At 39.9% G+C, this 26839-nt stretch overlaps 1 protein-coding gene across 1 annotated transcript in view; it reads left to right on the forward strand.

The window, feature by feature from the left end:
• Positions 1–344: 344 nt before the first annotated feature.
• opa1 (OPA1 mitochondrial dynamin like GTPase) overlaps positions 345–26839 on the forward strand; it is a 34453-nt gene continuing 7958 nt past the window's right edge. Inside the window, exons 1-29 of the mRNA XM_023401363.2 lie at positions 345–505; positions 1413–1737; positions 1918–2014; positions 2273–2380; positions 3834–3884; positions 5450–5532; positions 7330–7485; positions 9355–9408; positions 9779–9883; positions 10242–10328; positions 10711–10824; positions 11127–11207; positions 11313–11387; positions 11491–11562; positions 11680–11779; positions 11891–12021; positions 12544–12616; positions 12925–12997; positions 13083–13198; positions 14262–14326; positions 14413–14489; positions 15638–15803; positions 16093–16245; positions 16518–16626; positions 17211–17290; positions 17528–17668; positions 17817–17933; positions 18045–18138; positions 18819–18929. Of these exons, the coding sequence (XP_023257131.1) occupies positions 477–505; positions 1413–1737; positions 1918–2014; positions 2273–2380; positions 3834–3884; positions 5450–5532; positions 7330–7485; positions 9355–9408; positions 9779–9883; positions 10242–10328; positions 10711–10824; positions 11127–11207; positions 11313–11387; positions 11491–11562; positions 11680–11779; positions 11891–12021; positions 12544–12616; positions 12925–12997; positions 13083–13198; positions 14262–14326; positions 14413–14489; positions 15638–15803; positions 16093–16245; positions 16518–16626; positions 17211–17290; positions 17528–17668; positions 17817–17933; positions 18045–18138; positions 18819–18929 (3043 nt within the window). The 5' untranslated portion in view covers positions 345–476. The remainder of the gene's footprint in view (positions 506–1412; positions 1738–1917; positions 2015–2272; positions 2381–3833; positions 3885–5449; positions 5533–7329; positions 7486–9354; positions 9409–9778; positions 9884–10241; positions 10329–10710; positions 10825–11126; positions 11208–11312; positions 11388–11490; positions 11563–11679; positions 11780–11890; positions 12022–12543; positions 12617–12924; positions 12998–13082; positions 13199–14261; positions 14327–14412; positions 14490–15637; positions 15804–16092; positions 16246–16517; positions 16627–17210; positions 17291–17527; positions 17669–17816; positions 17934–18044; positions 18139–18818; positions 18930–26839) is intronic.

Raw genomic sequence — 26839 nt, forward strand, 5'->3', positions numbered from 1 at the left:
TTTCAGTCAATATAATGTTTATAACGGATAGTGGAGGCCCAACAGCCAGTTTTTGGCAACAGTTAGGAATTTCATCTGGAAATGCTAAACTATTCAATACAGAGTTTAGGGTCCCTGCATCCTACTACACATTTGTGATAGGCACACAAAAATTGTTCAAGGGTGGGCTTAGTACCCACAGCTGATGTTGGGCCTGGCTGTTAATGATCGTACAAAATGACATGAGAGGCATAAACTAGGGAAGGGGTGTTGATATGTACCACATAGGAACTCTTCACTGGTTCGTTTTCTGTCAGTGCGGATTTGGAGGTAGTAACGTCCACAGGAAGTGGACTGTCATTCTGGCTGTGTCCTTGTTAGCTAACGCGATAGTTAGCGGCTGGGGAAATGTGTACCATTTGGAAAGATGAATTAAACTGTGCCTAAAGAGTGGATTTGAAAAAGATTTTTGTTAATCTGCTGTTGATAACAGCACCATGTTGCGTGTCGGGAGCAAAGCCGCCTGGTAAGTACGTGTTTAATAAAGGTAGTGGTTACTGAAGCTAGTTGTGTTAGCTGTGTAAGGAAATTACAGATGCAGCTGGTTCTTTTGACAGCTGAGGACAGCCAAGCTAGCTGTCGTCCTTGTGAATAAAAGACCCCTGGTTAAATATATTATGGCTATCTACATTCATAACCTTTGTTCAAACACTGTCACTGACATATTTATTATAAGTTGCAAAGCGCCCTGAGCAGCTGTAGGGGATCTGGACGTTACCTAGACAGCTAACTGGCTAGCTAGGTAGCTAACCCCGGTGGTTGGTGGATATGTCTGATCTTACAGAGTCAAACTGACTTGTTTGACAGCCTTTAAATACCTTTTATTCACTAGCTAACACCGCATGCGTATCTAAATATGTGATAGCAATATATCATAGAATGTAGATTTGTTTTCAATTGTGATTTTAATGCATTTTGCTGCTCCAACGTTAACTTGAATGGCTAAATTGGTCATATGCACAATATTCTCTCTTTACCTGCATTTTGTATCTTATTGTGGTGCTACGTTGTACTAACTTTTACTTAACTGGTAACTTGTAGTATTACTTAGTTATGTACACTATTATACATATCAATTTTGTGTATTTTGGTTTGTTTGGCTGGAAATTGATAAAGATTACAATTATTTGCAATATCTGTTTTTACAACAACATGAAAACTGAGATTCCCAGGTTTCACAGAGTCACATTTTTTCTGCTAGAATGATTCTCTTGTGAATAAAATTAGAGTTCATATTACTGTTTGGTCAGTACTTGTATCATTAGAGATAGAATTTAAGGGATGACTAGAAGCTCCCTCTGATGTTGTATTGTCTAGGCACATGAGGAAGATAAGCTTGTGTAATTTGTTGTCTTATTTCTATGTCCTTTCAGCATGGCCTGCAGGAACCTGGTCTCCACCAACATGGGGATGAGATTTCTGGTACCGCTGCAGAAGCTGCACCCTCTGTCCCGTGCCATCCACCACCGCTATTCGGCAAACACCAACCCTCAGCGATATCCTCATCGCACGGCAGCCCGCTACTTCACTTCTATGTCACGGTTGCCCATGCGACCACCCAAGCCACCTCCTGGATCAGGGGGCCGTAGCTACCAGCAGAAGCGCAACTTCTGGGTGGCCCGCCTTGCTGCTAGACTGCTGAAGCTCCGATACATTCTGCTGGGCACGGCAGTGGGAGGAGGGTACACAGCTAAAAAGGTCATTATTGAGTCATTGAATGTGTCTCTGATTTACAATGTCATGCATTTGTTGGTTTTTCCACCTGTCATATTGTGTTCCTGCTAATTGCAAATATCAATTATATTTCTAATAAAATGGAGCTTTTATATCCTGTACTGCATGTGTGAAAATAACAAAGGTTTGTGATTTTACTTTCAGACCTATGAGGAATGGAAGGAGTTGCTGCCTGACTTTAGTGAATACAACTGGGTCATTCCTGATTTTGTCTGGGAACTGAGTGAACAAATTGATCTCGGTAAGAATCTTTATTTTAGTACCCTGATTCATGAAGTGAAAGACATACAGTTTACATCTCGATTGTGAATTAATGTGATAATAACAGGCCATAACTTTATTGTAAATTATCCCTGATTTCAGTTAATGAAACAGGGATAGTTATTCTTAGGATATACTTGAAACATGGCTGCACAGTTATGCATCATCGGATAAGACTTTTTGTCTTATCCAACCTTTCTGTTTTCTCCACTTCAGCAGTTATCTCTTGTATCCACAGAAAAATTGGCCAAGGCTCTACCAGAGATTGAGGAAATAGCCAAACTACTACCTGACCTTGACAAGATAGGAGAGAACTTCACTTTCCTCAAAAGCCTCCTGTCTACTGGTGAGTGAACAACACCTGAACTATGTCTTCATAAAGTTACTGCATCATAACAAAAATAAAATTGTTATTTGCAAAAATCTGAGGTCATGTCCAGTGTCCAGGTTTCAAAATAAGATAACAGGAACTGTACTGAAGCAAACCTGTCTGCCACACCTGCATTGGCCTCTGTTTTTACATTATGTGTCTTACAATTCAGTTGGGTGCTCTACCATACTTAAAGTATGGTATTTGTGGTTTCTCTTACCTCAAAGTTACCGTAGCAGAATGAAATAACATAAACTCAAGGTTATAAGAAAATATGAGGAAGTAGCCTACTTTATGCTCTAAATTGCTACTTTTTCTGCAACAGCCCTCTTGTCTATGGTTGTGGTTGCTAACAGATTCTACAAAGAGCCCTTCTTTATACCGAATAACTTATAACTAATGTGTTTTAGATCAGTAGTTTTATAGGCAATGCTAAAATCCATGCCTTATACAACCACAGCAATCCTGGGTAGACTTATTTCTATGTTCACAAAACATGAACTAAAAACACAATAAAACTGCTTTGTATGGTGTTTCATAAGTCATTTTGCCAGAGTGCCTGTCTCTCCTTGGATAAGATGAAAGCTCTCATTACTTTACATCTATTCCAAAAAACATCTCTTGTAAATCGCATTGTTGCATATAGCAGATGTATTGTGTGAGAGGATTAATCCCTGATTGTAGAGTATAAGGGGTTTACTACAGTTGGGGTGAACCTCAGACCTCCAGTTTGTCATCACTCTTGTCACTCACATCAGTCCTGCTTCAGGGGTTTTGATTTTTAATTTGCTAATAGCACACCATGTGCTCACATTTCCCAAATGTATTGAAGAATGTTTGACAAAAGGGATGGTTCACCCTGAATAAAATTATCCACTCACCATCATGTCAGTTGAAACTTCCTAAAAAAATTGTCAGCAAATTAGCAACTGGTTCATATCTCTCTGGTTTCACCTACTGCTCTGCTTCTTATCAGTTCCAAAAAAATAAGTGAAATAACCATGACATTTCTCTAATATACTGAAGAGGTTTTAGTGTTTTGAATTCAGTATTTTGAGTCAGAAAGGAAGGAAGTGATAATATTAAAAAAGAAATCTTATTCTGCCTACACGCCTCTAGCAAGTACAGGAAATGCCTTTAAATAGAGCAACCTCTTGATTGGCTGGTAATTACAAAAAAGGATATTTTGGGCTCATTGAGGATCAGGACCAGTTTGGGGTGTGCTTATCTCTTTTAACAGTTTCTCATTAAGTGGCTACTTCACTTGAATTTCCGGCACAGCAGCTGCTTTGTTTTAATACACACCATTTAGCTGTGTCCCTGCTTTGACCATCATCCCGCTGCTTCTGTCTTTTATGATTTATATCTTGTGTTGTTCTCCCTTTCTCCTCCTCCCCTATCCTCCTGTCCTCCTCCACATTCTTCACAGGTGTGAGTTTGGGTAGTGAAGTCAAAGGAGCTGGTCTGCATCTTTTGTTAGGTGTGTAAACCCTGCACTCAGTAGCGCTGCCCACTCCCCTTTATTCTTTCTGCCGCTGTTTGACCACCATCTTGCCACGATATTGGTATGGTTGTGGGTTCCTGCTTGCGGACTTGAGGAGTTCTTGCCATGGTTCAGCTGTAAAGGCAGGAAGATTCAATACCACGTTAGGTTCCAGCAGGAACACTGCTGTCAACAACAGCAGTGTTCATGGTTAACACAGGTTCTTTATTGTATAAATGTATAACCTGTGACTAGAATGCTGAAAAGGTCTTGGACTCGGGGTATTCAGAGGAGTATGATTATTTATGCAGACATCTGATTTTACCTTGTGGCTGACATCTGTTTGTTTGAATCAGTAAAAGACTCTAGATTTCTTGCTCTTCCAGACTTCTTTTAAAATCCTGAGAACTATTCTCTTGTTCACATCAAAGCACACATGCAGTAAAAGAAAAGTGTTAAATAGGATCAATAACCCATCTTGATCTTTTGATTTTCCTAGTCTGGAAAGGAAAAATTAAAAGATCAAAATGGCTGTTTTTCTGTTTGTCTCCTCTTCCCTTTTGACTTTCTATAACCTGACTGTCCTTGGCTTTACCTTGTCCCACCTGTGTGATTTTTGCCTCCTTTGACTTCCACCCTCTCTCCCCTGGCCTGTATCACCTGCTTTCTTTAACTACACTCTCATTGCTAATCTATGGTGCGATCTCTTTCTGCCTTTATTTACTGACACTCAGATGTTTGGAAAATGCACACAAAATTTAAAAAGTAAATTTTTGAATATAGTTGTAAATAAATGAAAAAAAATTTACATAAGACATCAATTTAGGTTGGAAATTCTTGAAAAATTCAAATATTTACAAAATATTTTTTTCTTAAATGATGTCAAATAGTTGTGATGATAAATAATAATGATGCAACCATAAATGCATCTAGGTACAAAAGTTTATGCAAAGACCTAATCTAATCTTCCAAAGTCATTTGTACAAAGACGCATTCAGTGACAATTTCCTTTGTACTACATGTCAGGTTGTTTTATTTTGTCTTGCAATAAGCTTTCTTCTTAACAGGCTGCCCCACGAAAATCCACCAATCAAAATTTCATTGACCTTATACCTAAACAGAACCAACTTTAACCAGTTTTCCGAACTTTATTGCATGTTTTTGGCTGGACTTTAAAAATGGGGCCCGCCCCAGAAACACAAATGTCTGTTGGTGAGTGAATGATGAAGTTACACCATTGGTCGGAACACTGATTGTTCGAGTTTCCCCATTGGCCGTTACTCTTTCAAAATGAACTGATGTAAACAGGTTCTATTACATTGTATTCATATGCATCTACTTTACATGCACATAATATGTGTATATATCAGTGCAATATTTTCCAAACATTTGAACTTTGATAACACTGGTCTATTTTTCTTATCCTAGGCCTGCTTTAAATGGCTATCTGGCATTTTTTAGTTATGGGCATAATTTTCTCCCTAAGCTTGTTTACAATCAGCACTCAATAGTCAATGATACATTGATAACCTTATTTTGTGGTGTTATGTCTCCTCTTGTAGAAACCTCAGGTGATCCTCCTCTAAAAGCCACAGATTCTTCTGCTGCAGCCACACAAGATGCCGGTGACAAGCAATACAAAAAGGCAAGTTTATAATAACCTGCTGACAGTTGTCAGCTTTCTGCTCTCTACACCACCACAGCTCAGTCCCACTCTGCTCCTGTCTGCAGCTTGGCTACCTTTCACTTCAGTGGCAAGAACTATAGTGAACTAAATCAAAATGCACCCAAAGAACTAACATATGAGTTGTAAGCAATAACGAAATATCTTTTAAGAGCCTGTGAGGCACCAAGCAGACTTCATGTTGTCTCACATAAGTTGTTAAAAGCTACACTTAAACAGGGTCCTGATTATATGAACTGGAGCACCCATAAAGTGCTTTGACTGATGGTGTCCTCTATATTGATATTTAATTTTTTTTGGGTGCAGTCTGATTCAGTCTGTTCTACTTCATGTGAAAAGTTTCAGGCTACATGCTAGCCTGTTATCAAGATACGCTTTTGAGGTCCTGAGGTGATGGTAAGAAAGATAAGAGCTTTTCTCAGTGCAGAGCAGTTTACTATTGAGTGTTATTTTACATAAAAATTTACACCATTAACACAGGATACCATGTACATACTGTATGGCACTCATTTCGCTCATATTTATCATTACTTCATGTGCCTTTACTGCTTGTCATTCCTCTCAACTTTTTTCCCCAGAAGGCTCATTCATAGACACCAACCCTTCCACCATAGTATATCATCTCTGGCAAACACTTTGTATGCACGTGTGTTTCATTTCTTGTGTTCTCTCTCCTTTTTGTTCATTTTGTGTTTTGTCCTTTTCCATAAAGTGACCGGTTTCAGTGTCTCTCTGTTTTATTTTTTATGTTATTGTAAGTTTTTATGTGTTTTGTAATACTATACAGAGTTAAACTTTGAAAACAAACTATAGGAAGCTCTGACTATGTATATTTAAAGAGAAGCTGCATTTGAAAAAAAAAAAAAATTAAGCTTTCCTCTCCTATGCCCTGCTTTTTGTCTGCAATCCTGGTCTCCAACATGAACACATTTAACACAACTAAAATCTTACAAGTTGATGTTTCACTTCAAAAAACATATTACATGTATTGCATGTGCATAACACAGAGAAAGGCGCAAAAACCAGCACAAAATTGCACAAAATCGCTCAAATTGTCATGTTGGGGACCTCTGAACCAAAGCAAATTTCACCTGCCTGCAGTATGCTTTATGCCTCACCCCAGATAGAGCAATCCCAATCCTTGCTTTGCTTATTTTCATCATTTTCAACATCGTCAGATCGATTATATTCAGAACCGCCTAATATTGTGTTGCAACACATTAAAACAGTGGACTGAACTTGTTTATTATTTTACCGTTACAGTAAAACCCGAATTTCAACTCTCTTCATGTATTATATACTGCTAAGTATAATTATAAAAATCAGTTATTGTGTTGTCTGAATCATGGTGAGCGTACAGTCATGAATCCACAGTGGCACATGACAAGTCACTGTTGTTGCCACTTGTTGAGAGGCGCTGGTTGTGGTATTGGTTGCCTCTTCTGCCTTCAGTCTGGCAAAGTTTGGCGTCTCCCTTTTGTGTTTGAGGGAGACTTAACTTTGTTCGGTCACACTGATGATTGTGGCAAGATTACCAAAGCCAAAGATCTTGATTCTCTTAAACATGAGCCTTAACTGAATCGTGATTCTCCAACAAACAGCACCAATGCCAGCGACAGAGACACAGGCCAGACTTCTTCTGTTGTAGCCCTGTGTTTTTTGGATGCAGCATTGGCCTGTATGGCTGACCAGACTAGTAGCTGGCTGTTATGTTTTTTGCTGCTCCTACCTCTTTCTCACTATGACGTACCCCAGCAGGGTCTGCTTGGCGAGCTCATTCTTATTCAGCAGCAGATCCAGCGGCACGAGGAGGAGGTCCGGCGGGCCGCTGCAGCCAATAGTGCGCGTCCCCCACCGCCAGAGCCTGCTCCCAGTCCGCCTCCGAACCCCAGCCCCCTTCAACAGAAACGAAAGGTGAAGGTCCCACCCCACTTAGATTCGTCCTATCCCACAAATGGCTCCTAAAGATCACAGCTACAGAGTAGGAACAGAATATATATTCTAGAAAAATTTTATTTAAACCAGCTGCCTTGACGAAACGTTACAGTAACTTAACACCAGGCTGAAAAGCAGGTTTCACTGGTCTCTCTGGATGAAAGTTTCAAGTCTGTTGTACCTCTCAATACATCCAGCATCACTAATTGGTCAGGTTGGATGTGCTTGGAAGTGTGCTCCATTGCACCTATAATCACACCTAACAGTGATGTCACAGTGTACTGACATACTTTGGAGTACACTGAGGCATCACTGCAGCAGGGTGAGAAGTTAAAGTAGTGGAGGTGAGTGAAAACATTTTCAGTTGTTGTTAAGTTGCTTTTTTAACTGACTTAATTGGTGAAGAGTAGAGCTGGCAATTTTAATAATTAAATAAAAGTCTTTCTATTTTATAGAAGATTCAATTTTTGGTAGCATTGCTTTCTGTTAGTCCCTAATATGCACAGGATGGAGGACACAACAACATGAACAGCTGCAGAATAATTAATTAACTCAATAATACATTCCAGTGCTGTGGCCATGCAATAAATACAGTGTTTGCTAACCCACAATGTGTTTATTTTGTCCACCACATAGACAACAGTAGCATCTTAAAACAGAATGCAAACACGGTACAACACCACCATAGATTAAACCAACCCCCTCCACTTAAAATTATTTATTGTATTGCTACTGCATTGGATTATTATATTTTACAGGTGTTTGTGTCTAGCCCTCCAGTTTAAGCCATGATGCTAGTGTTTTTAAATATTTTATAACCTTTTTAAATTTTATATTATTTCTAGTGCAGTCCGTTAGTCTGACCCCTGTAATACCCAACAGTAGCCTCCATGTATCACCCCATAGTCTGTCAGGCTGTGCTAAAATTTATTTTATCAGTGGGCTGTGGAAAAGGCATGCATGGACCTTCATAGCCTGGCTCCAGAAGTGACGTAGTAGCTCAGCCTCACTCTCATGCAAATGGATGGATTATCATCAGGAGCACATTAATGTATGGAAACACTGCATGGAGTGGCAACCTGCTGCATGGTGTGAGCTGCACTTTTTGAAACTACCATGAATGGACAACTTTTATAAAGGAAGCTGATCATTTTATCATCAGCACGGGAGAAGTCTTAAACTTACGAGAAGTTATGTAAAGCCCAAATAACTTTCCTAATTGAGGAAATTCAAAGCATTTTAATACACTGTTTGTTCATATTGCTAAAAGGTAATTTACAGCGCACTTCTTGTCCTTGTTGTGTAGTGTAGAAATTGTATTTGCTACAGTAGTTTTGCGTTTGTTTGTTTCTTAAATTCCCTTTCTTCTGCTGCCAGTCCCATCTGTCCATTTATACTGTGTCTCCTGCTTTCTGTCCTGTTTCTCATCCTGTCAAACCTATTGCAAGTATACAAAATGCAAAATAAAATGATGTTTGCCCAGTTGTAAAAAATCAAACTGCAATGACTAAATAATTTTGGGATGAAATTTATATTTTTCAGGGCTCACCCTGTGATTTGTGCCTGTTTTGTGAATTGGAGCTTGTTGATCAAAGCTGAGTAATCCCACAATGAGTAGTGTCTGTCTGAAATCTGATTTTGTTCTTCTCTTAATGCATTAACTTGACTCAACTCTGGTTCTCTCTGTAATACAGTGTGCACGTAATGAACCTTCCTGATGCTGGTGGGATTTCATGCTTATGAAGTTGCAAAGTGAGAGTGACGGGTAGCCCTTATTTTCAAAGTGGAAACGAAGCATTAACTCAGTTTGTTGCTGTTCTTTTTCTGTTTTTATGCTTCAACCTTTAGTCATCAGACAAAGAAAAGATAGACCAGCTTCAAGAAGAACTGCTCCGTACACAGGTACAGTAGATTTTGTGATACTTTTGCTAAAAATCTGTCTCTTGGTGAAACACAGGACTCTTATTATCATGCAAGAGCTTTTATTTTTCTAATATTTTTAAATACTGGTCTTATTTCCCAGTGAAATGGAATTGCCAAGATTTGGCCAAACCATCAAATAGGTTAAAACTTACCTGCTTGGAGAATAGGTTATTAACTACTGCTCATACAATACTGCATACTGTTCGTACAGCTGAAAAATTAGGTAAATCCAACCGTTGCACCTCTAGATCAAATACTGCCACCAGATTTTTTGGTAAAAACATCTCATTTTACATGTTATGTGTTACTGATGCTCATTGTTGATGGGATGCTACTGTCTATCACATAGCTAAAATATCAGCGCATGCTGGAGAGACTGGAGAAGGAGAATAAAGAGTTAAGGAAAGTGGTGCTGCAAAAAGATGATAAGGGGATTCACCAAAGGAAAGTGAAGGTAGGTTTCTAAACACACACACACACACACACACACACACACACACACACACACACACACACACACACACACAACACACATACACATACACATACAATAAACACATTCATTTTAACTTCTGAGGCTTGGGTTTGGGTTTGCAATGATCATTCGGTGGACACAGGAATAGTCACTCCCATCTTTGGGTACTGTCCCTTTAATGCTGCTCTGAGCAATAATATCAGTTTAATTATTTCACTTTTACTTTAGCTATTCCTTACAATCACTGCTAGACTACAAGTGACAAATATATGTTTGAAGGTTAAAGTATTGACACATATTTTATCATCAATGTTCATTTTTGTTTCTCCCCATGTAGAAATCCCTTATTGACTTGTATTCTGAGGTTCTGGACATTTTGTCTGACTACGATGCCAACTACAACACTCAGGACCACCTACCCAGGGTAAGGAGCAGTCAGTCAGCTCCTCATTCACTAGAAATGGTTTGCTTTCAAATATGGGCTTAATTGATTCTTCAGTTGTTACAAATTCTCTAACAAGACTGCCTCACTGAGTTACTCAATGTGTTTGTAGGATTTATTTGATTTGTTTTGTTTCTGATATTTGCAAAAAAAAGGAAAGATGTTGTTATCCAAAATATATATTTCTTCTAATTTTTCAAATAGAATTGCTATCTGTCTATTGATGAATCCTCACACCAGATTCCTGCATTTCAAATTTGTGTTAGTTGGTCCTTTCCACTTCTTTTTCCTTAGGTTTCCTCGTTCTCCTCCATCCATCTGTGTACTCTGCCACAGTCTCTCAGTTTGTCCTCTCCTCTTTCAGGTGGTTGTGGTCGGGGATCAGAGTGCTGGGAAGACTAGTGTGCTGGAGATGATAGCTCAGGCCAGGATCTTTCCTCGGGGCTCAGGAGAGATGATGACTCGCTCCCCTGTCAAGGTAAGTGGATTCAGACTTGCTGATGTGTAATCCTCTTCTTTAGAATGTAAAACAACACAAAAAAGATTTACACATTTACCAATAGCTGGTTAATTTGAAACCCTACTGTTACTACACTTTGTAATTGAAATGCCATGAAATTAGATTTACTTAGTAACATCAGTTAGTAAGTAATTGCTTATCCAGAATGTAAAATTATTTTATTGGCTACTGTCAACCAAGAAATGAAGGTATTTTGGAAGTTGAAAATGTAAAGAAACCCTGTTTTTAGAGATTAGACTATGCTCATTTTCTTTCTGTAGGTAACACTAAGTGAAGGCCCCCACCATGTGGCCATGTTCAAGGATAGTGGCAGAGAGTTTGACCTGACCAAGGAGGAGGATGTAAGTCACAAAGTCATTCACTCCATCCACCTAATATGAATTACAGCTTTAACTTAGTTCTCTGTTCACACAATTTTATCTCGTCTTTCTTCCTATGTCTTGCAGCTCTCTGCTTTAAGGCATGAGATTGAGCTGAGGATGAGGAAGAGCGTGAAGGAGGGACAGACAGTCAGCTCTGAGGTGCGACATAGTATTTCCATTCAAAGAAGCTGCGACATAATGATTTACTTTGTGTTATGTTTCATGGAATAATCTTTTTTTTTTTTTTTTTTTTGCATGTTAGACAATATCCTTGAGTGTCAAAGGCCCTGGCATCCAGAGGATGGTGCTTGTTGATTTACCAGGTGTCATCAGTGTGAGTATACGGTCTGATAAGTGTGGGAATGTTAACACCACAACCAAACTTGTCTTCACAAATACAGTGATACACATGCAGTCTTTAAAAAGCCTTTTTAATGTGTGTCTTTCTCAGACGGTGACTGCTGGCATGGCATCAGACACTAAGGAAACCATCTTCAGCATCAGCAAAGCCTACATGCAGAACCCCAACGCTATCATCCTCTGTATTCAGGGTGAGCCATGAACATACCATTCCCACCATGCAATTATGTCCTATTGTCTTCATTTTTTATTAGCTATACAGCATTACTTCATCTCTTGTGATCTTCCTTCTCTCTGTCCAGATGGCAGTGTCGATGCAGAGCGGAGCATTGTAACTGACTTGGTTAGCCAGATGGACCCCCAAGGGAAGAGGACTATCTTTGTCCTGACTAAGGTGGACTTGGCTGAGAAGAACCTGGCCAGCCCGAGCAGAGTGAGACGGTTTAACTCGTCACTTACCCCGCCATTGGGCTTTTAGTGCCAACTCAACTCAAAAATTGTATATCATATTGACTATGAGTTACTTGGCACTTTTTGTTCCTGTGATGAAAGCATGGATCTGTCTACATGCTTTTTATTATTGATGTCCAAAAAGGAAAACAGTGCCACAGTTGAATTTCATATTATTGGTTGATATATTTTGTATCATTTCTTACAGTGGTGAAATCAATGATAATCGTTGACATCCCATGTGAATTCTGTTAAGAACACAGAAATAGGGAGCAAAACCAGTGTGACTAATAACAAAACAGTTGCATTTGAAGATTTTTTTAAACCAGTATATGACGTACCCACAACTATGAGAGGCGACTATATGAAGCTGCTCCACCAGAGGGAGCCAAGCACTTTGATTTTAACCAGCTTGTCCCTCAACAACCCAATGTTTAGGAACCTTATAGTGCAGACAGGAGGAGCCAAAAAACTTAAATCCTTTCTGTTAAATATTTTTTTTCAGATCCAGCAAATAGTGGAAGGAAAGCTGTTTCCCATGAAGGCCCTGGGCTACTTTGCTGTGGTGACAGGCAAAGGTAACCTCTATTACTGAGTCATCCAACGTGGAGCATTTAATTTCACATTATTTATTGAGGACTTTCAGATCATGATCACGTCCCAATTCTTTAATTTTGTTTCACGACACTACTTGTGCTACCCAGCAAACTAGATGGAGGTAATTTGTGGTTTCTTCATCATATTGTTGTTTGCATGGGGAAGTTTTGCTCTGACTTATTATATTATGTAGCACTTATAATATTTTTGTTATTGTTCTATATGAAATCCAACATTACCTGAATTGTCAATTACTCACTCACTTGTTCTGCTATTTACCTGTGCGCAGGGAGCACTGGTGAAAGCATAGACTCCATTAAAGACTACGAGGAGGACTTCTTCCAGAACTCCAGATTACTAAGGCATGTTACACCTGATTCACCAAACGTTAACGTTACATTGCATGATTTAAGTTAAAGCTGACAAGTAATGCATTGATTCAATTAGGGATGGCATGTTGAAGGCCCACCAGGTGACCACAAAGAACCTGAGTCTGGCTGTCTCCGACTGCTTCTGGAAGATGGTTAGGGAGTCTGTTGAGCAGCAGGCTGATGTCTTCAAAGGTAAGACTGCACAGAAAACAGAATAGGTTTATAATTTTAACTTTTATCCCAGAGAAGAATGATTCTTAAACCTTGTTATGTGCACCATTTAGTGGATGTTTGTGTCCAAAGCCCCTTTATGGTGCCAGGCATGTTCTGAAAGTGGGAGTGGACATTATAAAGTTTTCTTCATTAACTGTGATATTGGCACCTGCCTCTATTCATTACGCTGCACAGGAAACAGGTGCTACTATTCCTGACTCCTCCACCTGCTTTTGTTGGCCTTACTCAGCCCACCCTGCCACACTTCTCTACTCCTCCAGTCCTGCCTTCCAACTGCAATTAGTCTAGACAATTACAAGCCCATTGCTAACTGCACAGGAGATTTATGGCCGTGAGACTGCAGTTCCCATAGGCCCATTGTGTGGTGTATCGATCCGTAGCCCATCAAATCACACGCAGCCGGCCTCAATTGTCCTTGCTTGGTGCCACCGTGGCCCCACAAACCAGCAATTAGCCTAATCTCCACTGTGGATAGGGAGCTGTGGAAAGGGACAGCAGGCTTGGTGTGCGTGTGTGTCCGTGTCTGTGATTCTGTCTCTGGTCTTCCCCTGTGTGCATATGTGAGTACTAAAACTCTGACTTTTGATAAAGTGCGTGTGATCGGCCCCATCCCTTCTTCTCCTAAGGGACTAGTTAAAAGAGTGAGTGTGCAAAGTCCTTACCTACTTTTATTAAAGGATAGGCACCATTATCAGTCTGAAAGCTGCCTTTATATCATACCCAAGTTAAAACAAAGCAGGCCCTGTCCCTGTATGATCATTGCCTGTTGATTATAGAGTATTACTGTTTGCTGTCATCCAGGCGTGATGACAAACACCTGGGAAATGACACATAAGGGAAGGTAGATTAATTTAGAAATTTCAAGAGGTAGATTAAGTTTCTAAATAGGCTTTATGATGGAATCACTTGTATGCAATTATAATGTCACTGATTTTTAAATGTGAAGTTTAAGGTTATACATGCTGGTGTTCTTATTGTAAATGATAAATGATGAAATAATCAATGTCCCTCCTCACCACAGCATCCCGTTTCAACCTGGAGACAGAATGGAAGAACAACTACCCTCGTCTGAGAGAGCTGGACAGGGTGAGAAACAGAAAGTCCTCTTACACAGAAGTTCTCCAAAGGCATATTATACTCATCTAATTGTGCCTTATTTTGAATCCTTGCAGAATGAACTTTATGAAAAGGCCAAAAATGAAATCTTGGATGAAGTCATTAGTTTGAGTCAAGTGACTCCACAACATTGGTAAGTTCAGGATGAGTTATATCTGTCAAAACAGCATTAACCTTGCAAGATTTTATACTATGGTTCAACTTTGTTTTAGCTAATTATGGATTCAGTAGACCCCACTTTCCAAATACACAGTGCTTCCTCCTGTTCTTGAGTCAGAAGTCAGTTGTCACAATGTAAATATTGATAATATTGTGAGTATTATTTGTTCATTCACCCTATTTAGTATATTGGTCTTACTAGGAAATCCCCTTGAGATGACTGAACTTTGTAAAAATTGTCTTCCTGAATTAGATCATATGTTCTGCTACAGCACTCAACTAGACATGAGTGGAAAGCTATTTTTAGGGCAATCTGCTGGTCTTTCTCTGAAAGCATTTACCTACATGTGAATGTCTAGTTATGCCTCACCTCCAATGAGGAAAACCTTGCTAAATGAGATGTATGCATGGTGTTGTGGCTGTCCCCAGTGTGCGTGCCATCAGTTCTCCCAGATCAATACTCTGATGAATGGCCCATGGATTGGAACAGGGGTGGCCCTGTTAGCCAGCCAGCAGCCAGCACTATTGGAGAAAGTGCTTATTGACAGTGAGGAGTGCTAGCCTGAACAAAAGGGGAGCCTAATGAAATATGAGCGTGCCTTTATGATTAATGAGAAAGGCACAACACTGCTCTGGTCTCAGGGGAACTTGGGGAGGGTTTTGTTCCATTGTCACACTGCTGTGGAGAGATAGAGTGAGAGTGCGGAGGCCTTTAGCTGTTAACAGGGTCATACTGAAGCTGTATTGGAATCTACAGTCAAGGGCAATCACAGCAGCACACTGTGACTGCAGCAGACTGCACTGTGAAAGCAGCTGAGCCAAGAACGATCCCTCTTCACTCATTGTTTTCAGGCCCCACCGGGTCACTTAAGCGAACTGAGCTAGACAGCTAAAAGCAACTTTGTTCAGAGCATTCTTGCTTGTTAGATCCATCTTACATCTGAAACAAAACATGATAAGCCGAATCTAAAAAAGGATGTTAACATCTATTAAGTTAATGTCGTCGCTCCTTCAGCGTTTTACTAGATCTCAAGAGAACAAAAATTGCAACAACCAGCTTCAGAGTGAGGTACTCATCACATTTCTTTTGAAGTTGCAATGAGTTATCTTTTACCCCTGCAGGGAGGCCATCCTGCAGAAGAAGCTGTGGGAACGTGTTTCTACCCATGTAATTGAGAACATCTACCTGCCTGCTGCCCAAACAATGGACTCTGGTACCTTTAACACCACCATAGACATCAAGCTCAAGCAGTGGACTGACAAGCAGCTTCCACACAAAGCGCTGGAGGTAATGCAGTCTTTCTTAATACAACTGGTCATATTATAATTCAGATTGTAATGTTGAGTATTACATTAAATTGGTTTCATCATGGGATTGTTTTTGATATGTACTTCTTCCATATATACATTATGCAGTTGCTAAAACTGAATTATTACTGAATGATTTGATATTTTAGTGACATTAAGTTTCTATATTTTGTCACAAACTGAATTTATTGTAAGGAATATTCAAAAAGGCAATGGCCTTGTGGTATTATGATTCTTTTCTTTCCCCAAAACACTTCGCTCCTCATCAGGTTGCCTGGGAGACACTGCAGGAGGAGTTCGCCCGCTTCATGGCTGAATACAAAGGCAAAGACCAGGACGACATCTTTGACAAGCTGAAGGAGGCTGTGAAGGACGAGAGCATCAAAAGGCACAAGTGGAATGAGAGGGCCATGGACAGCCTGGTAAACAAACAGTAAATCCACCAACCCTGAGCACAAGGATACAGAGACCTTATACACAAGTTAATTTAATCTGTCCCTTTCAAAAGGCAATTTAGTTATCATCTACCTTCCTTTAAAAGGAAACTGGTCTTGGTGACATTGGTGTAGTCATCATGCTATCAAGTATCATATTTTGTACTGCACTTATTATGCATTTCTATTACATTGCATTACATTATACAACTCTGCTACTAATGTGATTTTTCTCCTTGCCCTTTGTATGTGTTTGTCAGAGGGTAATCCAGCACAATGCCCTAGAAGACCGTTCCATCACAGACAAACCTCAGTGGGATGCAGCAATCCAGTTCATGGAAGAAACCCTGCAGTCACGTCTCAAAGACAGTACGTTAGCCATGATGGCTTTATACAACTTCACACCAAGTGCTAGACTTCCCTTTCTCTATTAAACTGTGATATCTTAGCTGTCAAAATGTCTCATAGCCCTGTGTAGTTAAGTTGGAAAGTCATAACATGAACATGGTTCAAGATAATGAATGGTCATATATACAGCGGTATATATGAGCAGCTCATCCATTTAGCATTTTTCACATTTCCTCTACTTCTGGGTTCATGGTTGACATCCAAACATAGTTGGGTCAGAGCCATTAAATTACGGAACAAACTCGGGAATCGCAGTCGAACACTGTTCTAATGTTCAGCATGGCTCAATATAATATGGCTGGCACAGTTAAACATGTCACAGACACACACACACATAAAGGAGAGGACAGCTGGTCAGAAATGGTCATTCCTTTGTATTATTTTGTGTAGTGTGTTACTCTGCTTCACTGCCCCTGGTGCTCTGCACCATAGAAATTCTAGATGAAAGAGTTTTTAAATACTTTCAATGGAATTGGATTCTGCAATGGATGGCAAACTGTATGCTTTTCATTCTCTTTGAACATCTGTCTTCTCTCTTCTTGCAGCTGACTCAGTAATTAGAGACATGGTGGGTCCAGACTGGAAGCAGAGGTGGCTGAACTGGAAGAATCGCACACCAGATCAGGTCAGAGTTTGAGGAGTCTGCCCAAATTCCTGGGCATGACTGTGCTGTTGTTTTAGAGGCACCCCATTGATTTTTAAGTGGAAGGATTATAAGACGGGGTATAATACCAGTTACATTACACATTAGTACAGATCCACCTTTTACAGTACCTCAGGTACTAGAGCTTGATAGAAGCACACAGTGCATTGAATAATCATATAAATCTAAATGCTCACTTCCTTATCTTTGACCTTTTAGCACATCCGTAATGAAACAAAAAATGAGCTGGAGCGTTTGCTGAAGCTGCATGATGACCACACAGCCTACCTGGCCAATGACGAGGTCACCACAGTGAGGAAGAACCTCGAGGGACGAGGGGTCGAAGTTGACCCTGTGCTGGTGAGCCTCTAAACAAAAGTTAGATGATGGGAAAAATATGTTAAATCCAGTGTTTGTTATTTCATAGTTGCAGCATTTACAGAGTTTGAGCTTTTATTATAACTACCACCCATTAACTCCCAGAGTGCTGACTTCTTTTCCTGTACAGATCAAGGACACGTGGCATCAGCTGTATCGCCGACACTTCTTGCAGAAGGCACTGGCTCACTGTAGCCTCTGCAAGAGAGGTTTTTACTACTACCAGAGACACTTTGTTGACTCTGAGGTAAGGAGAGGTGAAGAACTACCCTGAAGTGTCTTTCTTTTCTACCTTCTTCTTTCCTGTGTTAATTGTCATTGTGTGAAAAGTTGAACTGTGTCTTCATATTTTTCACAGTTGGAGTGCAATGATGTGGTACTGTTCTGGAGGATCCAGAGAATGCTGGTCATCACAGCCAACACTCTCCGACAACAGCTCACCAACACTGAGGGTAAGGATTAAGGACTTATTTATAATGGAAGATTGTTCTAAAAGGAGGCTCCCACCATTTGCATATAAAAGGAGCAGCAATGGATACTTTATATATAATTTACAATATGGTTCAATATCTAACTCTCTGCGTCCCCCTGTTAGTCATCCTTGCCTCTCAAATTTTAACAAATTGTTTATCATCATTCAGTTTGGTTTCTTACCAATACTTATCTTTTGAGTTATTCCATAATGCTAACAGGTTATTGATGAAAATTTTACTCTATACTTTCAGATGTATATTTTTCTGATGGAGTAAATTGTGTCAGTGGAACCTTCAGTTATTTAGGCGGGAGAGTCAACACTGAGATCAATGGATAAAGCTTAGTTCAGAGTGGTAGAGATATGGATTACTGGGGCAGCTGGACAACCTTTACTTTGTCATATAATTTACCCAAGATTTATAACCAGTTTTCCAGGTCATTGATAATAATTCAATAATAAAATTGGTCTTACAACCGGTATGCTCAAAAACACCCATTGTGAGAATAGACAATTTCTCCCTCAACCATTTTAATGATGCTAAAATGTGTTGATCAAATAATTCAATCTGCAAACGGAAAAATCCCATGCATTGTTTTTGGATTGGATATTGATTGTTATGCTTTGTATGTGTCTTTGTTCCTCCATTTGTCTTCTCAGTGCGCCGGTTGGAGAAAAATGTGAAGGAGGTGCTGGATGACTTTGGGGAAGACATGGAGAAGAAGACCCACCTCATCACTGGTCGCCGTGTACAGCTGGCGGAGGATCTCAGTAAGACTCACAAACACTTGCGAAACAGAAGCTTACACTGAAAGCTGAAATTGAAATGAGTAAAAAGGCAGATTGTCACTGGTTCAGTTTGTCACATTGGATGTTGTAGAGACCATAAATGTGATTTTAACTACAGTCAGTCAACCAAATCCAGACTGTAGTATTAAAAGCATACATCGGCTTCCATGCATTCAAATATGCTTACTTGAATCAACTTATGATAGCTAGGTATATTGTAATATCTAAATAATTCCATTAGAGGAAATCTTAAAGTTGTCAGTAGGTGGCAGTAGTGCTTAAGGTATCTCCATTGACTAGCCAGATAAAGCAGAATTTAGTTGGTTAGTTCTTCAAACAGATACAGTAACTTCAAGTTAAAATAACTTGGATGTCAAGTGGCGGGCTGCTTTTTAAGCTTAGTTTTCCTACTGTCTTCTCTTGTATATCAATACACATGTGTATGTCTGGCCTGATGAGCCTGGACATAAACTTATTCGACATATATGGTGGTGCTGATGACATATTTTTACAATATATTTGGAGACTTGAATTGGCACATGGGAAAGTAAGGATAGGAGGGAGAGTTGTCTGATTCTCTATCAGGCCTAGCCACCAGCCTTGGTCTCTTTTTACACAACTTTACTGATTAAAAGCAGCACAATTTGCAGAGTGCCCACAAGGCATGTCCGGACTTGCTTTCTCTCATGCATTATAATGCATGCATTATAATAACACCCTCTTTACTTTTACCAAATGGCACCTATCTGAAATTGGTAAAATATATTTAGTCGCTTCAAATTGGAAAATGCTTTCTAAACTTGTTCAGGAGTTTATCATGTTCCTGCATACTTGTCAATAATAGCATACGGTGAATAATCTGGTTCCAAAATCAGATGTTCAACACTTAAGATGACTGACACCCACTTTCAGAATTTCGACTCCTAGCCAACATTACTGTTGACTGCATAAGTTATGTATAATTTATGTCAGTGTTAGGCACTAAGTATGAGGAATAATTTTTCTTTTTTTTCTTTTTCTGTTCAAACAAAATCAGTCATAATTTGAAAAATCATTGTTAAAGTAAAGGTCATGAACCAGACGATACTGCAAATGACCGTTGTGCTTTGTGTGTTTTTTATTTGTCATGTTGGAAATGAGTGGGATGTGGCTTGTATGAGTCAGACTACCAGTATGGCTCTGGTCTCATTTCTAGTCTGGCATTAATGGTAACCAGAGATGGATAGAGAGGATTTCTGTGTTTTTGGAACTGGTGCAAGCACAAGCACACCACTAACAACCTCTCTAGTTGTTGAGTATTAGTCATGTCTTGGTCTGTGCCACCACTGACATGACCAGACCTGTGTATGTTGTTTAATTCCATGGATACTTTTTCAGTCTTGATTTGTCTACAGAGAGTGGATTAAGGCACACAGGCAGGTCACTGGTCACACTGGTCAGCACCTTAATGCATTAGATTTATTTGTTCCAACAGATCACACTCAATGATCTGTTGGAAACTTTTTCATGCACTGGTAATCTTGTCTATGTGTAAATGTGCATTTGCAAAATAGATTAGGAATCACTAAATGTGAAGGAATTTGACTCATTTACTTTGGTTAAAAAGGCATTGAGGCATGTACTGTATGTAGCAGTATTACCATGAACATGCAGTATATATGCACTGTTAGTAAATTTTGAAGGACCTTTCTTGGGGATGGGCTAATTTTTACCTGTCTCCTTGCTGAAGCCTCCCATTAACAGCTACTTCAGTTAGAGTTGAGTGGTCTCCAGCTTTGGTCTCATTCAACAAAACTCTGCTGGTTAAACAAAGTCTGTATTCACAAAGTACGTGAGGCATGCTGGAACTCTGTATGACACATTCACACGCACTCATAATGATAATTCCTATAAACACAAACACACACACACTGGGAAGTATAATTTACACACATCTACCTCAAAGTATAACGTAAACACACACTCACACAACTATTCTCTCATTCATCCGTTTCAATAGTTACATTTTCTTTCCTCAACTACTTCAATGTTTTTTGCGATGATTTTTGCCAGTGAAGTTTGATTAAAGCAGTTTTTTTTGATTATGAAGAACTTCACATTAATGAGTGTGAAGGTTTTAAACAAGACAGAATAATACAGATCTGTGCTTTCATCTCAAAAGCATGACCCTCGATTCTAGAAAACTCAAACCCACACTAATCTTATTTCATTGGCAGATTTTTATAGTTATACTAGGCTGAATGATTTCCATCATGACTTTTTTTCTGGCAATATTTCCTTTAACTAAAAGAGTTTTATTATCAGGGTTTTTCATTGTCTATTCTGAGTCAGTAATAATCACTTTTTTTTTTCTCAATTTTTACTTGATCTCAAATCAGATTCCATATGAAATTTAAAGAGCTTAAAAAGCTATTAAAAGGTTTTTGCAACTTGCAGACATCCTGACCATATGACCCATGCATTAGCCATATTCTCCGGCTATGTGGTGACACGATTCAACTGGCAGTGCCTTGCCCTCTGGCCCTGAGAAATCTCGTCCTCATCTACTTCCTGCTGCCAGATATTCTTGGCTTTTATATACAGAATCTAATTGATGGGTGTTCCTTGGGCTTCACACACTCAAACATTAACCCTGTAAGAGTTATTTGTTTAGACTCTTACGCATGCACACAATTCCCATTGTTTCCTCCTTCATGTGGGCTTCCTGTCTACTGATAGGGGACTCATGTTGTAAAAGCCTACAGGTGAATGAGGCAGGGTTTGAGTGGTTGGTCTATCTGTGTGTGTAATGTGTGGGTGTTTGTGTTGGTTTGGTTGAGTCAGTTATTGCCCTAAGAAAACTCTGAAACACCCCTCCATTGACATTTTTTTACCAGTTACTACCAGTGTAAACACAAATGTGCACACATGTTCTCATATCACATAAGAACAGAATACACAATCTATTGTGCATTTAAGAAGACAAACATTTAGAGTAACGTCACACATGTACACACAAAGATTTTATACAGGCCTACTAATTCATACAAGCACAGTCAAATTACATGAAGAGAGATAGAGAAAAGAGACACAAAATCAACAACTTTTTGGCCAGGTAGTTAAACAAGGGGCTGTTTTTACCCCCTCCACTGTGGAGTCATGACACCAGCCTAGGGGAAAGAAGAGTGCATGTACACACACACACACACACACACACACACACACACACACACACACACACACACACACACTCCTCTCTCCGTTCCACACACTGTCAGGAATGCCCAGACCTGCCTGGCCTTGCAAATCCTATAAGGCAATTCAATCCCAAACTTTCCCAAACAGGCATGACGTTCCCACTTCCCACCACCAAAGACTCCCCTCAGCGGTAGATGTGGGAATGTGGTTGGAATCTGTCATGGGATCCTATAGGGTAGAAACACACCTGTTCATACACACACACACACACACACATTCACTCTGACAGGCTCCTGGGGTCCAGCATGGGAACCTTGTAACTTCACTGGCTATTAAATCTCATGTTTTCAGTCTTTTTTACTATCATATCTCAGAATAGTAAACAGCGACCTAAAGTGACTTGTAGAATGGTGTGTTTAATTTTCTGCCAGAGCACATATTATGTCTTGTGTTTGAACCTCCATTATTTGTGTGACAGAGACACCCTCACATTCTGCATCTGCATCATTACAAGCTGCCAGCAGTAAGAGGGGTACAAGGATTAGACCACAGCACTCAGATTTCTATCAAAAATATTTCTGTTCTGCTAGGAAATTAAACATGAGGGAAAACTGTAGATAAATCTAGAAATACTAAACCTAGCCCTAGTTTAGGCACCCTGGTCGTCTAGGGGTTTAAGGTGCTGACCATGAACCACAACATTACCGGTTTGTGTCTGGCAAGGGACTTCTATTTCATGTTATTCCCCTTGTCTCCCTTTCCTCATTTCCTGTCTGTCTCCATAATCTCCTCTCCAACAAATGCATAAAATGCCTGGAAAAAATACTAAAAAACATCTAACACCACTCATTTTGTTCTAACTCATAACTGCTTTATTGAAGTATTCTGTAAATACTGTACTTCTCAGCATGCCTATATCACTTAGTCCTAATTTTATGTTGATGTCAGGTTTTTCTTTTCCACCTACCAAGAAAGTGTGTTCCAGAGTTTCAGCTTTGTCAGTCTGTCAGGTTGAGTTAGTGGGTGAGTGGAGGATCTGGGTCATTAGCTGTCTGACATTTTGCACAGGGCTTTCTGTATAATGCGGCCTAGACCCATGTGTGTGGCCGTGGGTATATGGGTCCATCAGTCTAGACTGAACTGCATGGCTGATGGGCTGACACACCTCAAAACACAAAAGTGTGCAAGATTCCTTGGGGCAAAAGTTTTTGAAGAAACAAACTTTATCAAAAGGTTTTCTGTGTAAAAACTTGTGGAGTTCTTTAGATTTCCTTTAACATTCTTGTTGATTTAATTAGTGATGCATTGACATGTCTGGTTACTGCATTATGATGTTGCAGAGTCTAGCTGGGCATAAAAGCATTCAGTCAAAATTCACCCAATTAATCGCACAAATGCCTCATTCACTCAAGACATTTCAGCCGTTGGCAGGCGTAGAACCTGTGGTTTTTCAATCGGGAGAAGTGTGTTTGTAACGCCAAATACAGCCTTTCACTAGAGCAATTTTAGTGTGGTTTTTCAAATCAGTGGTTGGACGCTTGATAGGAGTTGCACACACCTCTTCCTAAACTACAGGAAAATGGGTTTTGTGCATGTCTGTCTGTAAAGCAACGTTCCTCAACGCGTTATGAAATCATTGTTCCTCAGAGTTGTTGTCCTCCTGCCTCCAGCCTTTTAAAAGACAGCAGGTCAAAAAGCCTCAGGTCCAAACTATAGCCTGACCTCACAGGTCAGTCAGCTAATACCACAGGCTACTTGATCCAGCTAGCTTTCTTTTCCCTCTCTCTATCTATCAGGATCTCTCTGTCACGTTTTCACTACCTCTGTCAAATTCTGTCCAACTGACCCTGTCCCTGCACCACAGACAGGAGACACCACATTCACCTGACAACCTCTCCTATAAGAAAAGGAGGGAAGAGAGGAGGGAAAAGAGGGAGAGGGAGAATGGATAAACATACTTAACAAAGGCAGAAATGTGCTCCCAGGGACAGTCTGCTGTTAAGCTCTATCTGCCCCTACTCGCAGACAGGCCCAGCATTGCTCAGGTTACCAATACAGGTCAGGTTTGTGCGTCAGTGAGTGAGAGGGTGAAAGCATCATTAATGAGTGGTACAATGTACATTGCAAAGAGTTGTGTGTGTGTTTGTCAGCATGTACCAGACCAGCTGTATGGCACAGTGCCGCCTCTGGAGCAAAGCCCAGGCCTAATGTGCAAGCACAGGCCTCTTAAGAGACCACTAGGATGCTGCTTGGCTGCTTCATTGCCCCTCATAGAATTGTGTTTTGTGTGTGTGTGTTGTACTGGAAAAAGTCCTGTGATGCCTGATTTGAGAACGTGCACTATACGAGAGAGTTTCCAGAATCACAACTCTATTATGGTGGTGTTGGTTGTCATATTAAATACTATGAGACACTTTACACTCGTGAGCATAGATCATGACTGCACCATTTTTGCTAAAAGGTTGGTGTCAGCAAATTATGTCATGTGCGATATTTGCCGTTTATAACATAGAGAGGGCACTGTCAGTGGGATTTAATGCTTATGTTAGCTTCAAGGCAAATGTTTTAGCTCTTGTTTTATTCCTACACAATAAGTTTTGAGTTTAAATCTATTACCTTTTCCAGATTTGCGTGTTCCTTATTTCCCTGTCTACCTCTAACCCACAGCCTCACTTTGCTTTGGTAAATTTTTGTAATATGTGTATAATATGTAATGTGTGTAAATGGCAGCGGTGCTAGTTCTGTTTGTGTTCCTCTGCTCCTCTTCTTCTCCTGGCACATAAATTGGCTGCCTATAAAAGAGAATAAGTGCTTCTCGGCTGTCTCTCCCATCTTGCTGGCTGTTTGTCCACCTTGTCAGATTGGTGAAGAGTGTGCTGGCAGGAGCACCTGAGCACAGGAAGAGTAATAATTTCTCAGTGACTAATTGAACAGAATCAGTAACTCGAATACTATTTTTCACTGCATTTGACAGTTATATTAAGAGTGAGGGATGAGGATAAGTTACTTTTCTGTTTTATTTTTAACAGTTCGGAAACATCCTATACAGTACATTACCTACATTATGCTTGAGCCTCGAAGTGAAGCATTTTATAGCGTTAGCATTTTCCGATACCAAAATCAAGTCCATTAGTGTCACACTTTGGTTGCTAGTATATTATTGCAAGGGCTGATTCAAATTAATGAACACCTGGCCAACGAAAACAAAGTTCACCATCTTCAGTGCAGGCTTGTTGCTACTGATGAATGCAACAATGTGCAGAAATTTATGGATTTCAGCTTTGGTGTTAAGGTTATTTGAGGGTTAAGGAATTAAAGGTGTCAACTGAATGTGCTCTCAAGAACAGTGGTAATGTGTGAAGTGTTTGCATGTTTGCACATGCCGTCACTTTCTCCTTTTCCTTTATCTTGTGTAGAAGCAGAATACAATAAAGCTCTGGTTGTCTGGGCTTGCTCACCGGAATGCCCTCTCAGCCTCACGCTCACTTTGTTTCCTTTCATCTCCTCCCCCTCCTCCTCCTTTGGACAGCTTCCTCCAGAGTGATTAGCGAGGGCTCAATGAGAAGTGCTTCTCTGGTCTCCTCTGCTCTAAGGGATGACGTATCATCTTAAGGTGTTGTGTGCACATTTGCCTGTGTTCAGGAGGGAGCGGAGCAGTTGCTGCATTTGCACAAACCTTATAGCTGGCTCATGTTTTGTGTGCAGCCTTAAGTTCTGTTCCTATAGGTATTAATGCTTCTGTTGCTTCATCATCCATGCTTCTGGAAACTAGATTATTTAGATGCTGTTGACATCATAGAGTTAGTTTCATCATACTGTACATCTTGTTTACAAATCAGATATAACCTAATGCACCCACTCAATTTGAACATTTACACATGAATCATGAAATGGGCCCGTTACAAGCAATTATATACTTAATCACAGTATGTATAGTACCTTATACCATCTATACATGTGGTCTCCTACCTTTTGCACAGTTCTTTCAGTGAGCCTATGTCACAGCTAATATAAGAAATTTTTAAAAATGGCAGTTTTTGTGTCGCACGGTTTCGTCTACATTCATGTTTTCAGATCTTTTCAAAAAGTTCACCATCCACGCTAAAATAACAAAACAGCTTCTTTAAGCCAACAAACAACTAAATTGTGTGTTGCCACAATCATCTGTTAAGGAGTGTTGTTTGATATCAGGTTCATCCTCTGTTCTAACTCTAATCACTTATATTGTATTTGTGTATAGCTGAACACGTTATACAGTTGTCACTGACAGTTGCCACTACACCACTACATAAGTAGGAAATTGTAATTTGTTCAGTTTACAAATGATTCACCAAGGCCAAGTTAATTCTTAGTCTGCTGTATTGAAACCGCAGATCAAATCACTTTTTTATGCCAGTGTAGTTCTCAGATAGCTGTTGGCTGCAGATGCAGAGAGTTTGTGTCTTAACGTTGCTGCTAGATGTCAGTACCTGATCATGTTTGTGTGTTGGAAGGTTGACAAACATCATCATTTTTGTAAAGTAAACTTTCCACCTTGATGTCATATTTGGGACTATTGGCCTGAGATGCACTCTTACATTAATATGATCTATATGAATTTGACTTATTACTCTATCTGTTGTTTTGTTTCTCCATCTACACTTCTGTCTGGCGTTGTCCCTTTTCCGCGTCACTCCTTATTTCACACTGTCTTACTTCTGTGTCTCTCATTCCTT

The sequence above is a fragment of the Seriola lalandi genome, unplaced genomic scaffold (genome assembly GCF_002814215.2).
Source record: "Seriola lalandi dorsalis isolate HSWRI2012SDOR001 ecotype SW California unplaced genomic scaffold, Sedor1 jcf7180002053619, whole genome shotgun sequence".
In the NCBI taxonomy this organism is placed as follows: domain Eukaryota; kingdom Metazoa; phylum Chordata; class Actinopteri; order Carangiformes; family Carangidae; genus Seriola; species Seriola lalandi.